This window comes from Bos grunniens, chromosome 16 (assembly GCF_055505025.1).
Source record: "Bos grunniens cultivar Pamir isolate PY7600 chromosome 16, Bosgru_T2T1.0, whole genome shotgun sequence".
In the NCBI taxonomy this organism is placed as follows: Eukaryota; Metazoa; Chordata; class Mammalia; order Artiodactyla; family Bovidae; genus Bos; species Bos grunniens.
The window spans coordinates 39,685,822-39,703,802 of record NC_141180.1 but is presented as its reverse complement, the minus strand read 5'-3'; the positions used below and the strand labels follow the sequence as shown (position 1 = coordinate 39,703,802).

The 17,981-nt window shown below is 41.0% G+C and overlaps 1 protein-coding gene across 8 annotated transcripts in view; it reads right to left on the bottom strand.

The window, feature by feature from the left end:
• Positions 1–17,981, bottom strand: part of VPS13D (vacuolar protein sorting 13 homolog D) — a 275,671-nt gene that overhangs the window by 159,242 nt on the left and 98,448 nt on the right. For 5 of the 8 annotated variants that reach the window (XR_015143441.1, XR_015143438.1, XM_086344602.1 and 2 more), the window contains 8 exons: positions 17,892–17,966; positions 14,355–14,457; positions 13,130–13,282; positions 10,905–11,040; positions 9,825–9,872; positions 7,217–7,367; positions 6,919–7,129; positions 1,374–1,621 (listed from right to left, as the gene is read on the bottom strand). Coding sequence is in view for 5 of the 8 variants with exons in the window: in XM_086344602.1 (XP_086200728.1) it covers positions 1,374–1,621; positions 6,919–7,129; positions 7,217–7,367; positions 9,825–9,872; positions 10,905–11,040; positions 13,130–13,282; positions 14,355–14,457; positions 17,892–17,966 (1,125 nt within the window). In the remaining 3 variants the exon portion in view is untranslated. Of the gene's footprint in view, positions 1–1,373; positions 1,622–6,918; positions 7,130–7,216; positions 7,368–9,824; positions 9,873–10,904; positions 11,041–13,129; positions 13,283–14,354; positions 14,461–17,891; positions 17,967–17,981 lie in introns of all 8 variants that reach the window. The other 3 variants (XR_015143440.1, XM_086344605.1, XM_086344604.1) reach the window with 2 other exon arrangements.

The window sequence follows — 17,981 nt, the reverse complement described above, 5'->3', positions numbered from 1 at the left end:
TACTGCAGCCTCACTGCCTGGCTTCAAATTCCCAGTCTGTCCTCACAGCTGTGTGACATGGGACAAGCTATTTAACTTCACTGTGTCCATCTGCCAAAAGGGATAACAACAGTATCTACTTCAAGAGCTTCTTATTAAAAGTGATGCTCCCTGTAAACAATGAGAGTGAAGACAAGGAGTGCTCAAAGAGCACACAGTGATGGAGGGTGGGAGGGCATTTCCATTCTATACAGGGGCTCAGTAAACATTTGTTGAAGAAACATTTAAATATCAGAGCAAAGACCTATTTTTTTTTTTAAACAGAAAAGTAGGGTTGCAGTATTTTTTCTTTTCGAGATTAAGCTCAAGGATTTACGTATTCAAAAATGTAAGCTTTTCCCTGTGGGACACGCTGCTGAAGTTCAATGAGTTTCAGGTTCCTCATCAGTAAAATGGGGGCCACAGCTGTCTCTCTGCCTGAGACATCCATTGTTGTGAAGATCAAATGAGATGACAGAATGAAATCACTTACAAAACTGTAAAAAAGGTAAATATCTACATCCTTATTATTTCAACATGTCTACAGCAGCCTTAAAGAAACATTCTTTCTGTCCCAAATCTGGAAGGACCCTCTTGCTACAAGAGCTACAGATTATCATAGTGACTCTCTTCACTTCATTCATCCCTACAACTGAAAATGACGATGTATTAACTATTCCAAACCTCAATGTCTTCATCAGTAAAATGGGACTCATAACTACTGCTGTAAGGATTACACGAGAACATGTGTGTCAAAGTATTTGACATACTGTCTGGGGTACCGAGAGTGCTTGGAAAATGTTTTCCCCTTTCCTGAAAGAGGAGAGAGAGAAGATTTTATTCATTCTACAGCTGGTAAAAAGCAAGGTTTGAAAAGACAAAAAGACTTCCTTTAGTCACATATTAAGTGAGCAACACAAGAAAAAAGGCGATGTTGAGTGCTTGCCCTGAGATCTTTTAGTTTTGTTCAGTTTTTTTGTTTCAATGATTTTCTATGTTAGAAGTTTTGCTTTTTTAACTGCATAAATCCTCTGAGCTGGCGCATTTTTTTCCTTTTGATGTGGATCATTGTTTAAAGTCTTTATTGAATTTGTTATAATATTTTCCTGTTTTATGTTTTGGATTTTTGGTCTGGAAGCACGTGGGATCTTAACTCTTCGACCAGGGATCAAACTCACACCCGCTGCATTGGAACGTGAAGTGTTAACCACTGGACCACCAGGGAAGTCCCTGAGCCAACTCACTGCAGTATTATATGTGCTACGATTTCCCCAAAATGTATGCCAAATAGTTATAAGATATCCACTGACACTTTCACAGAATAATTACAAATAATTATTTGACTAAACCCTTACCCAGTTCAATGTTCTGGGAGGTATCAGCTGTGTGGAGAGCCACCTCCTTGCCAGGTTTCAGTGTCCCATTAATGGGCATTCCTTTAACATAAAAATCAAGTTCACAAGGGAGCAAGTTGCAGATGACCACTGTCGGCAGGAGGTATATGGTATGCCCAGGCTGTCTGAAAATCTGTTTTGCACTGTCAGAAAATATGTTGGAGGGCATGTAATCTGGGTAATTCTCCTTCTTTATGGCCACACAAAACCTGTGATGACAAAATGGTGTAAAAATCATCAGCTTGAATGAAGAACTTGAATTTTTTCTCCTTAGATGAGTCTGAGACAGGATAACATTCAAAGGGTTCAATAATTTGGTAAGATATTTGCAATTTTCAATCCAAACACATTTACTAAGGCATAATCAAATCACAGTAAAACACATGGATTTTACATGTTCAGTTTGATGAATTCTGACAATTATACACACCCCTATAAGCATCACCCCAAACCAATTACAGAACATTTCTCTCATCCCAGAAAGTCCCCTCATATCCCTTTCCAATCAATAACCTCCACCATCATTCAAGCAACCAATTTCTGATAGTCATCATTATAAATTAGCTGTGTCTGTTCTTGAATAGCATAAATAGAATGATACAGGATGTATTTAGTCTTTGTGTCTGGGTTTCTTTTTTTTTGCATTAAGTTTTAACAAGATTCAGCCATGTTGTTGTATGTGTCCGTATTTGGTTCATATGCCATTTTTTTAAAAAACTCATTCTAGTGATAACCGACTGGGTTGTATCTGCCAATCAATTTAGTGAGAATGGAAATCCTAACAATCCAATTCATGAACCTGATTGTTTTCCACTTAGTTAATAGGTTTTCATTAATTTTGTTGCTGTTTAGTCACTAAATCGTGTCTGACTCTTTTGCGACCCCATGGACTGAGGCCTACCAGGCTCCTCTAGCCATGGGATTTTTTTTCAGGCAAGAATACTGGAGTGGGTTGCCATTTCCTTCTCCAAGGGATCTTGCTGATCCAGGGATCAAACCCACATCTCCTGCACGGGCAGGCAGATTCTTTACTATCCCTCAGCAAAGCTTTGTAATTCTTAGAGTAAAAGACTGGTATATCATTCCCTAGACTGATTCCTAAATAATAAAAATTTTTGGTGCTACTGTAAACGGTGTTCTTAAAATCAGATTTTCCATTTGTTCACGGCTAAAGTATAAGCATATAATTGATTTCTATAGGTTGATCTGGAATTCTGAAGTCTTAATAAAATTATTAAGTCTCATGCTTTTTAAAGGGCTTCCCTGATGGCTCAGATGGTAAAGAATCTGCCTGTAATGCAAAAGACCTGGGTTAAAGACCTGGGTTCAATCCCTGAATGGGGAAGATCCCATAAAGAAGGGAACGGCAACCCACTCCAGTATTCTTGCCTAGAGAATCCGATGGACAGAGGAGCCTGGCGAGCTATATAGTCCATAGGGTCACAAAGAGTCGGACATGACTAAGCAGTTAACACACACATGCTTTAAAAAAAAAAAAATTTATCAATTTTGAATGTTAAACTTATTATATTACTGGGATAAACTTCACTCCCTGGATTCTATTGGGGAGTATCCTGTTAAGAATTTTTGCATCTCTTCATGGTGGAATACTAGTTTTCTTTTTTTCTTTCTTTAATAATAACTATATCACTTTTGGTATCAGGAATATTGGCCTCTTAAAATGAGTCAAAACTATTCCCTCCTCCCCTTCTTTCTGAAAGAGTCTGCAAAGAGCTTATATGACTTCTTCCCTAAATGTCTGTAGAATTCACTAGTGAAGTTTTTTTTGTTTGTTTGTTTTTTATTATTGATAGTTTTTTTTTTCTAATTTTATTTTATTTTTAAACTTTACATAATTGTATTAGTTTTGCCAAATATCAAAATGAATCCGCCACAGGTATACATGTGTTCCCCATCCCGAACCCTCCTCCCTCCTCCCTCCCCATACCATCCCTCTGGGCCGTCCAGTGCACCAGCCCCAAGCATCCAGCATCGTGCATCGAACCTGGACTGGCAACTCGTTTCCTACATGATATTTTACATGTTTCAATGCCATTCTCCCAAATCTTCCCACCCTCTCCCTCTCCCACAGAGTCCATAAGACTGTTCTATACATCAGTGTCTCTTTTGCTGTCTCGTATACAGAGTTATTGTTACCATCTTTCTAAATTCCATATATATGCGTTAGTATACTGTATTTATGTTTTTCCTTCTGGCTTACTTCACTCTGTATAATAGGCTCCAGTTTCATCCACCTCATTAGAACTGATTCAAATGTATTCTTTTTAATGGCTGAGTAATACTCCATTGTGTATATGTACCACAGCTTTCTTATCCATTCATCTGCTGATGGGCATCTAGGTTGCTTCCATGTCCTGGCTATTATAAACAGTGCTGCGATGAACATTGGGGTACACATGTCTCTTTCCCTTCTGGTTTCCTCAGTGTGTATGCCCAGCAGTGGGATTGCCGGATCATAAGACAGTTCTATTTCCAGTTTTTTAAGGAATCTCCACACTGTTCTCCATAGTGGCTGTACTAGGTTGCATTCCCACCAACAGTGTAAGAGGGTTCCCTTTTCTCCACACCCTCTCCAGCATTTATTATTTGTAGACTTTTGGATCGCAGCCATTCTGACTGGTGTGAAATGGTACCTCATAGTGGTTTTAATTTGCATTTCTCTGATAATGAGTGATGTTGAGCATCTTTTCATGTGTTTGTTAGCCATCTGTATGTCTTCTTTGGAGAAATGTCTATTTAGTTCTTTGGCCCATTTTTTAATTGGGTCGTTTATTTTTCTGGAGTTGAGCTGTAGGAGTTGCTTGTATATTTTTGAGATTAGTTGTTTGTCGGTTGCTTCATTTGCTATTATTTTCTCCCATTCTGAAGGCTGTCTTTTCACCTTGCTAATAGTTTCCTTTGATGTGCAGAAGCTTTTAAGGTTAATTAGGTCCCATTTGTTTATTTTTGCTTTTATTTCCAATATTCTGGGAGGTGGGTCATAGAGGATCCTGCTGTGATGTATGTCGGAGAGTGTTTTGCCTATGTTCTCCTCTAGGAGTTTTATAGTTTCTGGTCTTACGTTTAGATCTTTAATCCATTTTGAGTTTATTTTTGTGTATGGTGTTAGAAAGTGGTCCAGTTTCATTCTTTTACAAGTGGTTGACCAGATTTCCCAGCACCACTTGTTAAAGAGATTGTCTTTAATCCATTGTATATTGTTGCCTCCTTTGTCAAAGATAAGGTGTCCATATGTGCGTGGATTTATCTCTGGGCTTTCTATTTTATTCCATTGATCAATATTTCTGTCTTTGTGCCAGTACCATACTGTCTTGATAACTGTGGCTTTGTAGTAGAGCCTGAAGTCAGGTAGGTTGATTCCTCCAGTTCCATTCTTCTTTCTCAAGATTGCTTTGGCTATTCGAGGTTTTTTGTATTTCCATACAAATTGTGAAATTATTTGTTCTAGCTCTGTGAAGAATACTGTTGGTAGCTTGATAGGGATTGCATTGAATCTATAAATTGCTTTGGGTAGTATACTCATTTTCACTATATTGATTCTTCCAATCCATGAACATGGTATATTTCTCCATCTATTAGTGTCCTCTTTGATTTCTTTCACCTCACTAGTGAAGTTTTATGGTCCTAAATGTTCTTTGTGTGAAGCCTCTGTATTACAAATTAAATTTCTTTAATAGATATTGGGTTATTTGAGTTTCCTATTTCTTCTTTGTGTTAGTTTTGGCGATCTGTATCTTTCAAGAAATTTATCCTTCCAGTGTGGAATTTACTTACATAAAATTGTTTATAACAAATCTTTTAATATCTGTAGGGTCTACAGCAGTTCTCCTTTTTCTCTATTCCTTATACGGGCAATTTGTGTTTTCTTGCCTCACAACATGATTGGTCTTATTAGAGGTTTATCAAGCTTGTGAATCTTCAAAAAGCCAATTTTGACACTGTTGATTTTTCCTATTGTTTATTTTCTACTTTGTTGATTTTCATACTTCTTTTCTTTTCCTATTTCTCTGTGTTTAGTTTGCTCTTCTGCATTAAGGGAGAAGTTTAGAGCAGTGATTTTACATCTTCCTGACTTCCTAATGTGAGCATTAAAAGCTACACATTTCCCTTTAGGACTGCCTTTGCTGCATCCCCCATATTTTAATATGTCTGGTTTTCATTAGTATTTATTTAAAAATATTATTTTCTTTGTGATGTCTTTTGAACCCACAGGTTATTTAGAAATGTACTGCTTAATTTGCAAATATCTGGGGTTTTGTAAGCACCTTATTGTCACTGGCATCTAACTTAATAACTATCATAATAATGAAATACATTGTGAGGGGTTTCAATTCTTTAATATTTGTTAATCTTTGTTTTATGGCACAGGAGATGGTCACCTCTGATGAATGTCCGCAGATACTTGAAATAAAAATGCAATTGGAATTGATGGTTAAAGTGTTTCATAAATGCCAATTGTGACAAGCTGCCTAACAGTGCTGTTCAAAACCATTTATATCTTTATTGTTTTTTGTTTTATAAATCACCAAAAGAGAAGTAGTCTGTTACCAACTGGCAAATCTGGATAAAGGGTATACTGGCATTCTCTATATTCTTCTTGTTCTCCTTTATCTTCACTAAGTAAATGCCTGTCTTTGCTATAAAGGAAACTAAAGCTGACCATCTCTCATTTAAACAAGTTTAAAGTCTAAGTTTGGAAAGATCTCACAATAGCAATCCAGTATTTTTTCTATCATTGAATCTAGTATCATATTACTTGTACTCTTCAGAAGAGGAAATGAGGAGTCTACATGATAATTTTGTCAAAGTCCCCAAGAAAAGTCAGTATTAGGTGCACCTTTACCCACATTCCTTTGAAATGTGTCATTTGAAAAATTCCCACCTCTAGGATTTTGCTCCCCAATGTAGGGATGAGAACTTGTCATTGTTTTTTCTTCCCTCTCCAGATACCTTCTCTTTTTAAAGTAAATAAATAAATACACACATACACACATATATATATACATACACTTATTATATATCTATTATCTACATCAGGTCTTAGTTGAGACACTCAGGCTTAGTCGCTCTGAGGCATGTGGGTTCTTAGTTCCTGGACCAGGGATCAAACCTGCATTCCCTGCATTGCAAGGTGGACTCAACCACTGGACCAGCTCAGGGTACAAGGAGGCAGTGTCAGAACTCACTGGACCACAAGGAAGTCCCTTTACATGTCTTCTCTTTAAGCTGATGCAGACAGACCACTTTCTAATCGCATATGTGTGAGTACTGGGTTTGTGGTTGTTTCTCCCATGAATATTAGGTGGTAAGTAACAGCCACTCTCCTGCCCAGGGTTAACTCTTGAATTCTTATGAACTTTAACACTTAAGGAGTAAGAACTTTAGGGTTTTCAATAAGCACAACTGAATCACTAAGAGTCCTCAGAGAAAGCATAAAGGGAAAAAAAATGGCAAAATCTACATGGCATTGCTGCACCATGCTTACCTGAAGAACCGGCTTTTCTCCGTGTCCATGGAGTGGCATTCTCGTTTGCTGCTACTAACTTCGGCAGTCTTCACTACATTGGTCCAGTGAATAGGAGCTTTACAGAAAAACACACCCAGTCCTTTGGGCCGGGCCTGCAGTCGCCAAGAAGTAAGGTGTAAAGGCACAGCAAAAGAGTCTCCTGGCATGATGGCGGGAAGGACCACAGGCTCTGCCACAGAAACACATGTTAGCACTCAGGCATGTTTCCCACCCTGAAGTCCAGCTCAGGGTACAAGGAGGCAGTGTCAGAACTCACTGTCTGGAGCTGACGGGCTGTCCAGTCTCAGTTCCATCGGCGTCTCAAGTCTGTTCTTCACAATGAGGGCTGATCGGACCGTGATCACCTTCCGAGCACTGCCTTCCATTGTTACCGCAAAGACAACCCGGACAGGTGGGAGTGAAGAGAACTATGGAAAAGAGAGAAATTATAAAAAAGTGTGGCTTTTAAAAATCACGCAAAGCATAACAACACCGGTCAGAAGGCCTACATAAAGCGTCTTACTATGACTATATATCTTCAGTGAAATGAGTCATTAAGCTCTAAAACCACTCTGCTTTAATAGGAGTGAATATCCTTTAATACCCACTATTACAACAGCCAGTTCTGAAGAGCTGTTTGTACTGGCATGCCTTTCATAGGAAGAATAACGTTTTTTCCTAAATGTGATGAAATTTACTCAATATACCCATACATTGTTTGTTGACATGCCTATAAAAAGCCAACATTTGGATTTCAAAGAACTTTAAAAAAAAAACTTCTTCACGATGATAACTGTCTAAGTTCTGCTCAATAATTACTCTTTTTTTAACAGGACACCAAGGTTCATAAAACTCAAGATACTAGCTATTCACTCACTCAGTCATGTCTGACTCTTTGCGACCCCATGGACTACAGCATGCCAGGCCTCCCTGTCCTTCACTAAAACCCGGGATTTGCATCATTGAGTCAATGATGCCATCCAAGATACTAGAGGAAACTGATTTATTTCTGGTCTTATAGGTGCAGCCACTGTTTCCTATTTGTGTTCATGTGTCTATGCACACATTTAACACACACTTTGTGCTGCTACCATGTGCCAAGAATTTACGGCTTTTTGGTTTTTTTTTTTAAATATAAAATTTCACATTAGGTAAAACAGAAGGTTTTTAAAACTATTACTCTGAGTACTCAGAATATATTGATACTGCTTTTTTTTAACTGGAGAAACAAATGACACGCTATCTAAGCTTTCCATACTGCTAGTTTCTCATTAAAACAAATAGTATGTGAAAACCAACCTAATAAACAACCAAAGGAAAAGATCCATGTTTTAAACCAAAACTTCCAGGTAGTTCCAAAGCAAAGGAAGAGTACAGATAAACATAACCTCATGTTTACTGCAGCACTATTTACAATAGCCAGGACATGGAAGCAACCTAGATGTTAGTTGACAGAGGGATAGATAAAGAAGCTGGAGTACATATATATATAATGCAATACTGCTGCTGCTGCTGCTACTGCTACGTCACTTCAGTCGTGTCCGACTCTGTGCGACCCCATAGACGGCGGCCCATCAGGCTCCCCCGTCCCTGGGATTCTCCAGGCAAGAACACTGGAGTGGGTTGCCATTTCCTTCTCCAATGCATGAAAGGGAAAAGTAAAAGTGAAGTCACTCAGTCATGTCCGACTCTTCGCGACCCCATGGTCTGCAGCCTACCAGGCTCCTCCGTCCATGGGATTTTCCAGGCAAGAGTACTGGAATGGGGTGCCATTGCCTTCTCCAATGCAATACTACTCAGCCATTAAAAGGATTGCATTTGAGTCAGTTTTAGTGAGGTGGATGAACCTAGAGTCTGTTATACAGAGTAAGGTAGGTCAGAAAGAGAAAAACAAACAACACATATTATGGAATCTAGAACCTAATATGATGAACCTATTTGCAGGGCAGGAATAGAGACTCAGACATAGAGAACAGACTTAAAGACACAGCGAGGGCAGGAGAGGGTGGGACAAATTGAGAGAGTAGCACTGAAACATGTACATTGCCATGTATAAAATACACAGCTAATGGGAAGGACCTATGTAACACAGGGAGTTCAACCCGGTGTCTGTGATGACCTAGAGGGGTGGGATGGGATGAGGGTTGGGAAGGAGGTTCAAGAGGGAGGGGACATACATATACCTATGGCTGATTCATGTTGAGACATGGCAGAAACCAACACAATATTGTAAAGCAATTATTCTCCAATTAAAAATAAATAAATTTTTTAAATTAAAAACGAAAAAAATTTTAAGGTGGAGTACAGCCTCCTAGAGTGTTATCAGAAGGACACAATCATCATGAAAGCCTCCGCTGACCCAGCCCAGCAAAGCCCCGGGAGAACAAGGGCCCAGTAACACCTGTCTTAAATCTCAATCTTGTTGTCTCTATGCTTATCTGAAATTTCACATTTTGAAACTTACTATCCTCAAGGAGAAGAAATTATAAGCAAAAACCACAGGACAGCCTTTTAATGTCATCCTGCGGTGATGTTTCAAAAATCAAATAGGGGAGGGAATCTTACTATTTTTCATTCTGAATTACTTTCATGTTGACCTTTGGGGGAAAACCTGTAAAATACATATAGCTGTACAAAGGTTAATTTATATTTAATTTAGAAAAAGAGACCTTGGACCAAAACATTTGCCCTTTTTTTTTCTCCTTCCCTATAATATTCAGTCTCATATACCAAGTTAGGTGAAAACATTTCCTTGCAAGTTCTTTTAAAAGGAAGGAAATCATTAACAGAAAATGAAAAAGATAAATTCCAACCACAGAGTCCAGTGGTCATCAGGAGCTATGTGTGCACTCAGTAAACACAGTGACCAGAAAAATCATACTCACATAAACTTGGGGATGGATAATATTTGTCCTGCTGCTCGGGCTGCCGATCTAAGAAAGATCCCCAAAGTCAAAGAATCAGTACAGAGCTAAGGCACAGGCATTGTTAAATTCAACAACAACTTCAGTTGTTTGCAAGGGCGATGTTTATACATACTCTTAGGTAAAGTACGGTCTACTATGAAGAAAAAGCATCTTGGAAGATATGGGAAAAGCAATATTCATTTTACAATCATTCAATATATACAAAATTCTCCAGGATGCATCAAGACAATAGAAAGGTGTCTCTGGGGGAAATTAGTCCTTTTGTTCCTGGATGTGAACTTGGGCAGAAAAAAAGTCATCTTGAAAGAAAGCTTCTTTTTCTAAGAAACTTGGGGCACGAGACAGACCATGAAAACATCAGTGTCTTCCAAGAACATATTTCATGAAGCAAGAGAGCATGAGGAAAGCTCCCACATCTCCGTCAATCTGTGCTTTCCTAGTCACCACTGGCTACTCAGCAAGGAACATCATTACCCCTCGAAGTGTGACTGTCTGGCAAGAGCACCCATGGCAGTTGTATCAGCTGGGATGGCAGCCCCCACCTGCACATTCTGGCCAGATAAAATGGAGTTGCACAGGTAGGGTAATATGTGTTGATGCCAATTTTAGGTCCTGTTTTTCTACTAAAACTAACCACTGGCTGGCTTATCTATATGGTGATTATCAAAGCCTATGACTGACCCAAAATACTCTTCCCAGCACTAGGAAAAATGAAGTACGAGAAAATTTCATTTATAATGGATAGCCAACAAGGACCCACTGTACAGCACAGGGAACTCTGCTCAGTGTTATATGACAGCCTCGATAGGAGGGGAGTTTGGGGGAGAATGGACATGTATGGCTGAGTCATTCTGCTGTCACCTAAAACTATTACAATATTGTCAATCAGGCTATACTCCAATATAAAATAAAAAGTTAAAAAAAGAAAGAAAATTTCACTAGAGCAAGGCTACTACAGGCCTGTCTGACTGCCTGGCTTTGAGGGTGTGTGGCCAAGGCACAACCCTGCCACTGAACACCCTTGCCATAGCCACACACCGTAGAGGATGAGGAATTCTTATCTGGTGCAGCGTATCGGAAAAAGGTCCCGACTTTGTCCACAGACACTGGGCTCACTTGCTCCCAGCCATTCACTCTCACTTGCAGTTGATGGATCCGGAGGTCATGGGTGTGTCTGTCAGGCAGAACACGGAAAAAGACATTAAGCACAATCCTATCAAGGGAGGAGTAGAAGCAAAGCCTGAAATTGGATTTACTGCATAATGACATAAAAACCCAGCTGGCCAAACTTTTTGGTGATTACCTAATGCAAGGGAAATCAAGAGGATATTTTTAACTGTGTCTTATGCTTAAAACAAAACTGCAAGATGTACAGAGCTTGAGTAAGAGTGGCAGCTGCCCTCCCTCTGTACAAACCAGGTGAACTAGCTAGGGTCTGTCTTCCACCCACCCCTACACCTCAACCTTCATGAAATGATAACATCAGCTAAAATTGGGACAGTGGGGTAGTGAAAATGCTGCGCTAGCAATGTAATCACATAACCACACTCTTGGAAATGCCTAAAACGACATTTTCTCCTTGGTTCTTTTGTGGAATCTCCAGCTTCTCTCAGAACCACACTCAGTCACTGGGCTCCAGTCCTAGAAGCTTACAGACAGGGTAATGAGACACAGAGCCCGCAGGGTTTTAGGGCTAAAGTGCTCTGCTGAAACTGCAGTAGAAGGCAGTGGGCAGAACAGGAGGAACGGGAGGAAATTGCACATTTAATTCTATTTTAGATTCTGCCTAATTCAAGCCAGAAGCCTGAAATGAGGAATTGGACTTGAGGCTGACAGGAAGGGAAGAGGGGAGGGAGGCAGGGAGTGGGGGACAGGACGCCAAAGGGGGAAACGCCAGAGAAGGCATTTTTCAATGAATTCAAGCAGAAAGGTGGGACTTAAAATGAGTTACAAAACATGGAAACGGAAATGACAAAAAAGCCAAACCGCTCCTACAACAGAGGCAGTGCTTATTAAGAAATACAGCGAATGGTTCTATAATTAGCTTCTCCAGGAACTCTGTGGAACAGAAAAATGCTCACCACTCTTCCCTGGAAATTCTAACATGGTTTCCAGGTACATGTGCCCAGTGCAGTGATTTTTTTTATAAACTGTTTTTTTCCTAAAAATCACTGGAGGCACCCAAGTTCAGAACTCTTGCCACTAGGGAATAATGTGCACAGGCACAGAGCTATATGGAAGGAAGAAGTGTTTGAGCATACAAAGAATCAACGCACCAAGAACACACGTGACCACAGAAGGCTGAAGCCAACCTCTCAAGTTTTAGATGATGAGGCTCAAACGCTAAAATCTTAACTATTCAGTATGCACCAGACAGCCCTTCTACTTAAAAATGTTGGCAAGTAAAAGAACATTTTATTACACATTTTACACCCTCTCAGTTACCAGGCACAATGTTCTTTTGCATTTATTCCCGGCCTTCAACTGGTGGTTTTGAGTGCATCAGTAAGTGGTCTCCTTAAGTGAGTTATTCTTAGAATGAGAGTATCTTATGCAGCTTTCCTGGGGGTCCACTGGTTAAGAATCCTTCCAATGCAGGGGACATGCGTCTGACCCCCGGTCTTGGAACTAAGATCCCTCATGCTGTGGAGCAACTAAACCCATAAGCCTCAACTACTGAGCCCACACACTCAAGAGCCTGAGCCTCGCAACTAGAGAGTCCGTGCACCATAATGGAAGGTCGGAAGATCCCACATAACACAGTGAGGATCCCTCGTGCCACAGCTAAGGTTTGACACAGCCAAATAAATAAATATTAAGAAAAAAAAGAATGAAAGCATCTTATCAGCTTTGCTTCCTGAAACCATCTGCTTGCTGAAAGGGCACATGTGTAGCTTAAAACTCACTGTGCTTTGATAATGTTTTTCATAAGACCATGTCACCACTCCATCATGAAAACCAGCTAGGATGCAATGAACTGGAGAGCTATGATCTGTCTATGCTTCAACCAAAGTAGTTACATGGAACATACCAGTTACCACCTCACCTGTCAAATATAGGGATAACTGATGGAAAGAAACGTATTCCCAAATAGTCTTTGTATTTTTTTAAAAAGGAAACACTGGTTTTCTAAATGCCTTTTAAAAATAAAACAGTAAAGTCATTAACAAAGGAAAGTGAAGAGGCAAAACACTAGAGACGATTATTTATATATATATATATTCCCCCCCCTTTTTTAAGGCAAAAAGAAAACCACATTTTACCTGTGTCTTAGCTTTCCTCTTGCTTCAAATTCAAAGGGAATCTCTTCACCCGTCAGGACTTCTCGCCACTCGCTAACGTTGTGAGCATCATCAAGAAGCGTTCCGTTCCCTTCCGGAACCACCCCTGGACTCCCGCTGTGAGACAGTGCAGCCCTGGAACCAAAGCAGACAGTATCAGCTGGTCCCTCTTTCTCTCCACCCCTCTCTCACCCAGAACTCAGGGCTGGAAACAGGAACCCTCTCAGGAGGCAATTCGCAGCAATAAGGCCATATAACCTGGCTGCAAAAGAGGACCTTAAAGGTCAGTAACTCAAGTTAACTTCATGATCAATCACAACATTTGAAACTTTACAAATAGCTAGAAAGCAATCACTGCAGAAGCACCTGCTGCCAGCAGTAGAGTCTGGTACCCAAGGAGTTATGTAAGCTAGTTGTGACTTTTAACTGTAGTATTAGAAAACCTGAATGAATTTCTTGGCCAACCCAATATTTAAGTGACTTTTTTTTTTAAGTGACTAAAAAAACTGACTAAAAAAAAAAAGTTTCTTCTAGAGCACTACCATACTTGGTGGAGGCAAGAGAAATACGTTCTCAAATCAACTGATTCTGGTCCTCATTTCATATACTTCACTACTAAATTGGGAAGATCAGTCTGCATTTGGAGAGTTGAGCCAAGGTCTAAATCCGCAGAAAGTTGTTAGAGAGCCTTCTCACTTGGCTTAGGTGAACTCATTTGTTCTCCCAACTCCACCCAGTTCCACCTGGTCTCAAGTGTGCTGCAGGTTTGGAAGATAATTCGGGGTGGAGGTGAGGGATATGAGAAGTATTTTCAAGCAGTTTTGGAAGAAAAATGGGCAAACCATTTGATTTCATAATAGCATACAGCTTTTCTTAAAGAGGGAAGTAGAATGAAGACCGAGGAGAAAGGATGGAGTGACTTTTCTTTCATATCCTTAAACTACTCAACTTTTACTTTAAAAACAATGGATGCCCAGGCATCAAGATCACAGTTTGGATATTTCAGACTCAAAATCTACTTCTCTGACTACAGACTATACGTAGAACCAGAACCTCCATCATTAGCCTCAGCAAGACATCATGTTATTGATTCAAATGCAATGGATCCCAAGAGCCTCACAGAGGGCCCGGCTTGCTCTGCTGGGTTGGTACACAGGAGCCTGTGGTGAGAGAGATGGCACCAGGTGACAGATCCCGTGTTCCTTACCTGGTGGGCGTGGTGGTCAGGGTGGCAAACCACAGAGTGCAGCCTGTATGATTCCTCAGAGCAAAAGGGACAAACGGCTGCCGGCGCTTGGGGGCTTTCATCTCTGCTGTGAGCAAACAGAAGGCCGTCAGCGCACGCCCTGACCTGTGTGGCAGAGACCCTCCCGGAACCTGGAGGCAGTGCCCACCATGGCCTCTTGCGCAAAGAGGCTGATAGTGGAGAGAAAAAAGAACGAAGCACCACAACTGTGCTGACAGGCCAAGCAGGGCATCTCCATGTACTCTGCCGCCTACTGTGAGATGACTCCGTCCCCCACAACTGACTGTGATGGTTGACAACTCTCGCCTCACAATTCTCCCATGATTCTTATGGGCCTTAACTCTCGCGTCACAATTCTCCCGTGATTCTACCACGGCTGGCATCAAGACAGACAGACATGAACCTCTACTGCTTCCAAGAAAGCCATTCTAAATGGATAACCTGAATTGCAGCAAGACAGAACACGTGTTACTTGTATCACTTTGTCCAAAACACTTGTACTTTCAGGAAGCTCTCTTTTGCATAACAATTACCCTTGAGTCATACTAAGCACATTTATAAAAAAAATGAAAACATCCTTTCCTGTTCTCTTACATATGCAGTTGTGGGTTTTCCTCCCTGGAAATTCAAAAAGATACTATCCCAAAGCTATTTAAATGAAGTTTTTAGCTCATTTTTCTTGCACAGATATCCTCACCATCTGTATAAGGCAGGTTCTATGGAGATGCCAAGAGGAACACAAAATATGGTTTCCTTCACAAAGCAGCTTCTAATCGGGGAAACTGGAGAGAAACACTGATCCATATGAAACGGATCCATATGATCCAGTTCCAGGGGGAGCTGGACCTGACGATGAACACTGGAAACAGACTGAGGAAGGCTCTCTGGTGCCCCTGCAGCCTGCTGTGCACTCCTGGGAGCAGAGAGGCCCTGGCTCCTACCAGGGCCTGTGCTTCCTCTACTGGCCACACAAAGAGAGAGCGAGGTGGGAGCAGGAACTACAAAGGCAGCACCAGCCTAGGGCTGGGAGCCTCCAGGCGGACGTGCTCAACAACACACACCCGGCTGACAAAAACGGGCGAGGCCCAGTCTTACTCTGTGTCTGGCTTTAAAGCACAAAGACAGCCCTCGGAAGACCAGGATCCAAGTGGTCTGCAGCTGTGGAGAAAATGACAGCTGGAGGTGCCTGCAGTTGCCGGCTGAGAAGACTACAGCAAAATTCAATTCATCTTCTAGGACCGTGTGTTTCCTGCCAGCAAAATCAAGAAGGCCAACCCCATCAAAGCCTGCTTCTCCCACCTCTCAGGTACGGCACAGGGGCAGTATGGTTAAGTCAGTGTCACATCTTCTAAAAAGTAACCACTGTTTCCTTTTCCCTTTGTAGCTTCTTAAGTTTTCAGAAGTTAGTGCTCTACACACGCCACAACAAGCCATTTCAGGTTAAGACAAGTTCTGTTTTGGTAAGAACAATGGCTCAGGGGAGTCTAAGTAAGTAAGTAGGCTCCAGCGTGTTCCCACAACTTAGTGGTTAGCTTTTTAGAGACACCCCAAATGCATCTAAATATAATCTCCACCTAGAATATGCTCATTTCTCATCCCAATGGCCTCATTTAGTTCCCAAGGCTTGATTTAAAAAAAAAAAATCAGTGTTCAACAAGTTGAAAATTAAGGAGTAGCTGTGAGGCTGCTGACAAGAGCAGAGGGGGAGTAAAAAATTTAAGAGCTGTCAGCAGGGTAAACAGTACTCACTGTGGCACCTTGAAAGGAGCCTCCCTCTCCTTGAGCCAGAAAGCAGCTTTACTGAAGGAGATAAAGGGCCCAGGAGGAAAAGCAGCCAGATGTGCTTTCATATCCCACTGTGAGCCAGACGCTAAGTTTCCATTTGCAAATTAGATTTAAAAAGAACAGGTGGCAAGTAGCTTTGATCACACTGTAACATGGAATAAAGTGCTAGGAACCCATATAAAGGTATTCATGAGTATATGGCTGTGAAATTAAATAGCCTAGGTAGGCACACTGCTAAGGTCCCCAAGCTGATTGTGCGGATTGCACATACCCACAGGGACTTCAACAGCCTGCCTCACTGAAGATAAAAATACGTGGAGGGGCTCACAAGTCTAAACTCACAGGGGAAGGAGCGGACATCTTCCATACTAGAGTCCAGCTCAGCTATGTACCTGCCTTGGGCATAGCGCCAGAGGACAAAAGCCCCAAGCTCACCAAAGAGAACAGGATTCCCTGGTGGCCTCAGAAACCTCCTTTGGTGACCAGACCTAATTGGTTCATAGGCTAAAAGAACCCCAAGCTCCTCACATCCACATTTAGCTTAAATAGCTCCAGCTGAGGAAATGTCTGCCCTGTGGACCCGATCCCCAGGGAAATGTGACCATTATACACAGTGCGGGTTCTTATGCTCTGTAAGGAGCTCAGCCTATCAGAAAGGTCCTGGCTTGTAAATCATGCGAAATAAAGTCCCAGGCCTCTCATGTGAATGGAGGCAAATTACTTATTCTCTCTGAGCTCTTGTCCCCATGGACTACACAGGAATAATGCTCTGCTTAGCCCAAAAGATGAAATAACAGATAAAGAAAAACTAAGAAGTATAAATTCATGAAACAATGAAGAATCAAGCCTGGGCTTTGGGAGCCCTCCTCACGAACATCAATCCTAGCAAAACCTTTCAGAAAAAAAACATAGTACTGCCCTCATTTATTAATATCCCTGTTCTGAACTCCTAGTAGAGGAAGCTCAGAAGGTATATTTTTACAAAATACACTATGACCCAGGATCTGGTGGTGGTAGCCAAGGACAAACATAAATCGTTCACATTAAACTGCACTCCTTCACACAAAAGAAGAACTGAACATTTTGGGATTCTAATTCCTTGAAGTTTATGATGTCTTCCTCTCATATTCACTTACCAGTCAAATTCTCAAGAACCCTTAAAGGATCAGAGATAGAAACAAAAAACATTCTTTTTTCTACCTCCTAAGAACCTCAATTCATTTCTAAGGAAATTAAGATTTGTGTCTAAGCAATCATTTACTGGAAATTTTTTTCTGAGCTCCATTCCTGATCATCATAGCTCCTACTCCACACCGCCCTTTGCATTACCATGAGAATAAACATTCACAGAGTAGTCTATAAACAAAGACTTGCTGCAGGGCTTGATGGAGGACGGTTTTCTTGATTTTCAGTATAGACATCACCTCTAACTGACACTGGATGCTTCTGCGTCATACACTGTGGAGTTGATTTCATTTCCACTAAAGGTTAAAAAGCAGATGCAAGAGACAGAATAAGAATCAGCACGTCACTTCCTTCTAATACAAGACAGCACTTTGTCCATTAGTTGGAAATGATCTTTCCTGTTATTAAAACAAAGTACTCATAACTGGGTATACCCCCATTTGGCTCCCGTGTTCACAGAAAATAAGATGTACAAGGCAGTTCTTAAAACAGGAAAATAAAGCAAGCCCTCGCTTGGCTGTACTGTACCTCTAGCATAGATCTGGTGCTCTAGGTTAGTCAGACTGGCTGTACTCCTAGTTCTAAGGTAGACAAGGGGGAGGCCTGGTAGACAGGAGA